The 7,830-nt window shown below is 36.3% G+C and overlaps 1 protein-coding gene across 1 annotated transcript in view; it reads left to right on the top strand.

Annotated features, from left to right (window-relative positions):
* Nucleotides 1-5,371, top strand: part of LOC118743823 — a 29,888-nt gene extending 24,517 nt beyond the window's left edge. Inside the window, exons 12-17 of the mRNA XM_036476587.1 lie at nt 1,502-1,635; nt 1,687-2,203; nt 2,420-3,209; nt 3,266-3,854; nt 4,704-4,941; nt 5,014-5,371. Of these exons, the coding sequence (XP_036332480.1) occupies nt 1,502-1,635; nt 1,687-2,203; nt 2,420-3,209; nt 3,266-3,854; nt 4,704-4,877 (2,204 nt within the window). The 3' untranslated portion in view covers nt 4,878-4,941; nt 5,014-5,371. The remainder of the gene's footprint in view (nt 1-1,501; nt 1,636-1,686; nt 2,204-2,419; nt 3,210-3,265; nt 3,855-4,703; nt 4,942-5,013) is intronic.
* Nucleotides 5,372-7,830: the final 2,459 nt, after the last annotated feature.

The raw sequence follows: 7,830 nt of genomic DNA, 5'->3' as shown, positions 1-7,830 counted from the left end.
ATACGCCTTGGATACGGATCTGAATAAGCGACTGGAACACGGCTGTTGGTGTGGTAGATGCTCAAAAAAGTGCAGATCTACAGCAGTGTTTGCATTATTCAACTTTGCGTTCAACAATTGCGTTCAACTCAACGCAGGGTTGCACGAAAAAAAAGTTGAATGGCTAAATGTTGGCTGCCGACCAACTTTGTTGAAAGCGATTAGTTGAAAGGCCATTCAACCAAAAGTTGAATGCAAAGTTGAACAATGCAAACACCTTTTTATGGCGAATATTTTGATATTTTCTCATATTTTGATATTTTTAGCCATTCAACTTTTTTTTCGTGCAACCCTGCGCTGAGTTGAACGCAAATGTTGAACGCAAAGTTGAACAATGCAAACACACTTTACCACAATGTGGTATAAGTCCGATCGCTGACAACACCAAATAGTCTCAAAATCCAAGTTTACCACCAAAAGTCATTAACGAAAGACACAAGAGAGTGAAAAAAGGATTTTTTTTAGCGGGTTCTACGCCATCTTGTTTCACTGGAAAACGAGCGAAAAGTAAACAAAGCAAAGAAACAACGAAAACCAAAATTAGCCAAAATTATTGTCAGCCACTTTAAACGCACAATTTAGGTAAAATGATGCAACAAAATGCTTTAAAATGTGTTGTCATGTTGAATTAACTCTTCTTTACTTGAATAAAAGTGTAAAATAGTGGTGCTTGTGATGTAAACAAACGCTCAGCTGACGAACCCGCTTTCGCAAACTTTTTTCTCAAAACCAGTTACAAATACAACGTCGCGTTCTTACGTGATTTTGTATTTTTGGTTCATGGCTATTAGTGACTAGAGACCGCTTACTGAATACCAGGGTTAGAGTGTCAATATCATATATATTAAATAGGTGGTATTTTGGCAATAAAGCTGATGCCAGATAAAACTATGTGGCTTTGCGTGACATTTATAACTTTGCCAGCAAAGCGCCAGAAGCAAAAAGTATGCCGCAATGAACGCCAAGAAAACAATTTTGTTCTGATTTTTACTCCTCAAAATTGCTGTGAATTTCATTTATTTAGCTTTAAAAATATCAGCAATGTAATTAAATTTTATGTTTTTGCATGAAAACTCGAATTTGGACGAAACAAAATAAATATTATAGCGGCTGATTGTCAACGCGCGCAATAAGATGAGAGTTGGCCATCTTTTCGCTTCGCGCTGCGGCTGAAGCGATCTATGTGACATGCTTTGTGTATTTTCATACATTTCATCTTTTCTGTCAAAGCGAATCTGTCACGCAACGCGAAGCAAAAGTCTTATCTGACATCGCCTTAAACGTTTCTACTAATAAAGTAGCAATTTATTAGTGCAATAACGTTTTGCATAAATAGTGAAAAATTCACAGTGTACATTGCACACAAAAGTCCAAAACATCGGTTTTATTCGATACATCGAAAAGCAAACATCGATGTTTCCGATGCATCGATGTTTCATTTTAATGCATAATTTTTATTGAGCGTGCATTTTACAAATCTGTGCTATGTTGTGTCGTCTTTGTGTAAAAGAATCTCTTTGCTTTCTGAATATCTTTGATTCGGATGGTATAAAAATGGAAATCGCTGATATACTCGCGCGTCACTTTTGGTTTAAGGTATTTTTATTTCATAATTCATTAAAATTGGGCATAACAGAATTTTTATAGCCCCTAGCTGATGATGGAATGTCCCCAGCTATTTGCACAATGTGCTGGGCAAAAGTATATAACTTCCACCAATTCTATGTGACGATAGAACAGGCGCATTCTATGCTTAGCGCTAGTAATGTGGAGAAAGCGTTTGTCCTTGAATACGTAGGCAATGAGTTTGTCGACAATGACGTTGTCGGGGAAGAACTTTCCGTTACCCTTTGCTCCACGATTGAGGAAGAAAAAGAATTCGTGGACCCTGATTTTATCGAAATCGACGACAGTGCCAAAAAGTTGGCAGAAGCACCGTGCTCCAGAATAGGGAATCGAAATGAATCCATGGATCAGGAGTTTATCAAAATCGACGTTAATGCTAAAGAGTTTCCCGAAGATCCTTGCCCAAATACCTCAATACAAAAGGAGCAGAATAATTTATTTACAAAACTAGTTCCTGGAATAGACATCCGTGGCGGCTTAAATGAAACATGCGACAAATTAAACAACGAAGACCTTGAATATTTAGATAATTCAGCAGGTGATAATATAATTTAATAAACTTTAATTAAAACGTTCCCACGACAGTCGGGTCTACGTAACCGGAACGACCCAGATTTATATCTGGCCAAGGACTGTCACTCCAGCAACACTCCCCAAAAAGTCTTTGGGGAATTTGTATGCTGCCACAACAACAACAACAACATAATTTAATAAAAACGGATATGAAATAGTCTTTTATATAAAATATTTGCAGATGATTCTTGCTCAGGTTGTGGTGCACCGGAGACTGCTCTATTAATAAAAACGCCTTTAAAGGCTGGTAAAAATCGTAAAACAGTTGCAACTATAGAGAAAAAAATGCCTAAATTGAGAAAAACCCGCATTGTGAATACTGAATGCAAAGAAAGAAATAAAATATCTTCAGATCGATGTAATGCACAGGATCCTCCATTAACGACAAATTTCATGGAACCTGTTAAAAATCGAAAGCGTATTACAACGTCAAAAAAAGGGCTTCCGCAGTTGAGAGAAAAACGTAGTTTGAATGAAATATTTGCAGATTTTTCGAATCATGAAACTCGGGACACTGCACGGGATAATTCTACAGAATCATTTAATGATTTATCTTTATCTGATTGTGATCCACTGGAGCCTGAACTCCAGAAGTTTGCAATACCGAAGTCTACAGAATCTGTTAAAGACGCATCTTTATCGAATGATGATACACACGAACTTGCCGTAAAGTCTAAAATATCTGCTAAAAATCGAAAGAAACTGGCATCAACCGAGGAAAAACTTGCTATATTGAGAGAAAAACGTGGTATTAAAGCCATGTGCAATGATGATGAGCTGGTAAAAAAATACATTCCTATGAGATGTGACGTTTGTATTTTCTATTGCGACGAGTTCGAAATTCTTAAAAACCACTATCGGTTAGATCATCCAAATATAAAACCATATGTGAAATGCTGTAATAGAAAATGGTATTCCTGGTTGTCAATTGTACATCACACCTATAGACATGACGATCCTGAGTTTTTTAAGTTTGTTTGATATCATTAGTATATCAGGTCGTTATAACAATACATTTCGTTTTTAGATGCCAAGAATGCCAAAGAATTTGCACTGATCAAGGAACTCTATCGCTGCACATGATTGACTTCCATGCACCAGAGGAAGATAAAATCTTTAACTGTGATCTATGTCCTAAAAAGTTTGCACGGAAAAAGAGGCTGGAAATTCATCGTAATTTACATATACCTATGAACGAGCGCACATTTATATGTGATCAGTGTCCAACTAGTCGGTTTTCTTCTGATGCCTTGTTGCGAGTTCACATTAGAAATACCCATCGCCGCGCATCTCTTGTTTGTCATGTTTGTGCAAAGAAAATAAAAACCAAAGGTTTGTTTGAAAAACATGTGCGCTTACATTTTGAAGAAAGTGGCCCGAGGGTTAAGTGCACATTTGAAGGTTGTGATAGCTGGCTAAAGGACGAGGATAATTTACGTTTACATATTCGAAGGTTTCACAACAAAAATATAGAGAAAAAATTTACATGCGATATATGTGGAGGAGAGTATAAAAGTAGGGCATCCTTTACCGATCACATGCGGCGCGTTCATCCCAAAAAGACATTTCCTTGTGAAATATGCAATAAAAGTTTCAAGACTGGGTTGAATCTAAGGGTGAGGAAATATATGTCATGTACTAAAAGACCTGTAACAACCTGTAAAATTAGTATGCATCAGTTGCCCTCGGTTAGGATGGTCGTGTAGCAAAAATAGATTTGTGAAACATACTGAATTAAAACCTAAATGAAATCGAACAAAGTAATGGATTTAAATAAGAGGAGAAAAAGCTCGTAATTGCAAAATCAAAATTTAAAAACGCACCGTTTATATGGTACATAGTATCGGATGACAAGAATAACTGCTCATCAAAGAAAAAATGTACTGATATACTTAACTGAAAAAAATTAAATACGTATACTGGACAAATAAACCAAATGAAAACACATAAACTTAATGAGCAAAACACCGAAAACTAAAAATTAAAATTATTAAGAAAATTAATATTCTGAGGAATTGATAACCTTCCCTTGTTTTTGAAGTCGGTTAATAAACTTGAAGGTTTTAGTTTAAAAACGAAATGTTTAAAGCTTACAAAATGCATATTTTTGCTTAGTTTTTAGAAAAATATTTTTAGAATACAATTAAACACGACAAGACTGTATATTGAATAGAAGAAATAGACAACGGTGTGATGAATGAAGAAATATATAACAAATTAGAAGTTGTACAATGTCTTGGGCTGTTGGTACTTCGGACTGCAATATTCCAATAAAAGAATGTATAATAATATTAAATAAGTACTTAAATTAATCACATTTTGAAATATGCAATGTTGAAATATTGTGCTTCTGTAATACCACGTTTTTGAGTTGTGTTGGTCTTTTAGTGATATTTATTAATATATAATCGATTAGTAACTGCTTTTCGCCACGATATATGACATACAATATATTATTTTTTCAGGAACACATGGCCCAGCATACTGGTGAAAAAAACTACCAATGCCGGTTTTGTACGTCTACTTTCAATGTAACCGGAAATTATTATTCACATCTAAAGAGACATCATTCTGTCGAATATGAAAATTGGCGAAAAGATAATCTTACAGCAAACATTAGAAAGTTAAGCGAAATATAAAATTGCTGAAGCATTGCTTATTTCATAGAAAGCAGTTCTGAAGTGGTCGGTATTTTATTTTAAGGTAAGAAAATCATGACTTTAGTTTAATAAAAACTGTTACGATCGCTTCACAAATCAACTTTATATTGACCAGAGGACTAAAGGTGCGGTTAAACGTGGCAATGCAAGCGCTTTTTCAACGCATTTTACTGTCAAAATGCGAAATCGAAAGTCTACTTTCCCGTGTAAACAGCTGGAAAATTCTTTTTGTAGATTTGCAGAAATCACTTTCGGATATAAAAACTGCAAGTTGTAACTGCAACTGAAATTATGCAAATCCCTTCCGAGAAATAATTTCTACTTGCCTGTGCTGCACCAGCAATTTTAGTTTTTGCCGCAAGTGCTGTCAAACCAATCAAGTGTTGCCGTGCGACGCGTTTTTTGGCGAATTTGTATAAAATTATAAAAATGTCGAATAAAATATGAAAAATATGTGTAATTCATTTATTCTACATACTTATGGAATATTTATTTTTATTAAAGTAATATATATTTTGTGACTGTTTTGTGCACATTTTAGCAGGTTTACCAAAATTTTCAGGTCATTAATTTTGTTATAAGCATAAAAATGTCTGGTAACATAGTGGAAAGAGGGCTTGGCTGCATTCACCGTGTAAACAGACAAAAAGTAGCATCGGAAAGTTTGATTTTCAGAAATTAAAAGTGCTTTCGAAAGTCACTTTACATGCAAGGTTTAACTGCTCCTGCAATCTCTTTTGGAAATTCTTGAGTTTGACAGACTTTTGAAAAGGACTTGCACTTGCCACGTCTAACAGCTACTTAATAGCTGGGGTGTTTTTTTTCGAGCGATAATTATGAAATTGCTATAAATCATTCCCACGACAGCCGGTTCTACGTACCGGAATGACCTGGGGGGGAGGGGGTTACCCGACCAAGGGCTGTTGTTTCGGCGATCTAAACCCGTTTACATCGACGAAGTATCTCAGTAGTTGTTCGTCCATAGGGCTACATTTGCTACGCATTCTCTGCTCAGGAGCTGGCAGCGAGTCAAACCCAGGGCCAGAAACCTACACCACAACTCCACCTCAGTCAAGTGCAATGCTTGCGTCGGGTGGAATCACCTCAGAGTCTGCTCAGGACTACGGACCCATGCTCAAACAGAGCAGCCTTCACGGCAAACCCCAGTCCACCTGAGCAGCTTAACACAAACACCACAACCACGACAGACCACACAACAGACACAACTGCACCACCACCCACACGCCGCCGCCAACAACTCGTGTTTCCTCCTACAATCTGCACGGTATAACATTTCTTTTAGAAGCCTTCATCCATGAGAATGGCGGCGATTAAGCGGAATATATAGCTGCATCGAAGTAATTGAAAGCTGCTGCACGTAACAAGATATATAGTCTGTTCCAATAGCAGTCCGGTTTACAGGATTTATTCAGAACTTACAGGAAGTCGTTCCTATTGACATAAAACCTGTAAGTGGGAACACATTTGAGAGAGTAACTGAGCAACTGTTCCTAGTCAGAAGTTACAGGATTTAGTCCGGAGTTTTTTTCCTGTAAGTTCATGAAAAGTGTCAAAGATCAGCTGATTTACATGTGCAAACAAAAACCGAAAGCGGTGAAAGCAAATAACCTTATATTTGTTAAAAAATGGAAGTAAACAACGAAATATTTGAATATGTATAGATTTTAATAATTATTTGGTGATATTTCAGCCAAATAAGTGTAGTACCAATCACATGTCAACAAACCGTCTGACGTTTTTACAGGAAATAGTGCTTTTTGCGTTCCCGTGCACTTGAGAGTGAGAGTAAAAGGAGAACAGATACAGAAGTGCACGGGAACGCAAAAAGCACTATTTCCTGTAAAAACGTCAGTCGGTTTGATTACATGTCATTTGTACAACACTGATTTAGCTGAAATATCACTAAATAATTATTAAAATCTATACATATTCAAACATTTCGTTGTTTACTTCCATTTTTTTTTACAAATATAAGGTACTTTGCTTTCACCGCTGTTAGTTTTTGCTTGCACATGCAAATCAGCTGATCGTTTGACACTTTTCATGAACTTACAGGAAAAGAAACTCCGGACTAAATCCTGTAACTTCTGACTACGAACAGTTGCTCAGTTACTCTCTCAAATATGTTCCCACTTACAGGTTTTATGTCAATAGGAACGACTTCCTGTAAGTTCTGACTAAATCCTGTAAACCGGACTGCTATTGGAACAGACTAAACATTAACAAAACCAGCAGACAAAAATGTAAATTAAGGCAAATGTTACAGTTTTGCACTCATATATTTTTAACAACTTTTTGACAATTTTCACGAAAAATAAAGAATTATTAACACAATGTTCAGTATGCTTTTGCTTTTTTTAGTTCCTGGTTGCAATTTGGCATACCTAATGTGTATCTCTGTAAAAGTTCTGGAGGCTTCCCATATATCCTTGGTTTGCTTTCACAGCTCATGTACTCCATTGGACGGACTTGGATATTTAGTAAGCTGCGCTTTTAGCTGATATCGCAAATTCTCGATGAGATTCATGTCCTCGGATTGTGGAGGTCATTTCAAATTGGCAAATTTTTTCTTTTGTTCCAGTCTTTGCGAATATGTGCAGTGCGTTTTGGTTGATTTTTCAGCAGAAACTCTAATTTTTTCGACATCTTGGAAATTTTGTTGAAATATGAACAGATACTGTTGCTTACGCATAATGCGTACTAACGGACCAACAATATTTTTGAAATACAACCCCAAACAATTAAGATCCTACCACTGTGACTCACAGTTTGCCGTATATGATGCGCTTAGGCTTAATTTGGGTCTTTGATCCAATACCATGCCCGGCCATCTGATTGAAAGCGATTAATTAAGTCTTGTTAGTCCAAATAACCCTCAATTAAATCTTAAAAATGTGTTTTTTATTGCATT

The sequence above is a fragment of the Rhagoletis pomonella genome, unplaced genomic scaffold (assembly GCF_013731165.1).
Source record: "Rhagoletis pomonella isolate Grant_MI unplaced genomic scaffold, Rhpom_1.0 Rhpom_scaffold_00007, whole genome shotgun sequence".
In the NCBI taxonomy this organism is placed as follows: domain Eukaryota; kingdom Metazoa; phylum Arthropoda; class Insecta; order Diptera; family Tephritidae; genus Rhagoletis; species Rhagoletis pomonella.
This window is presented reverse-complemented; position numbering and strand designations above follow the sequence as displayed.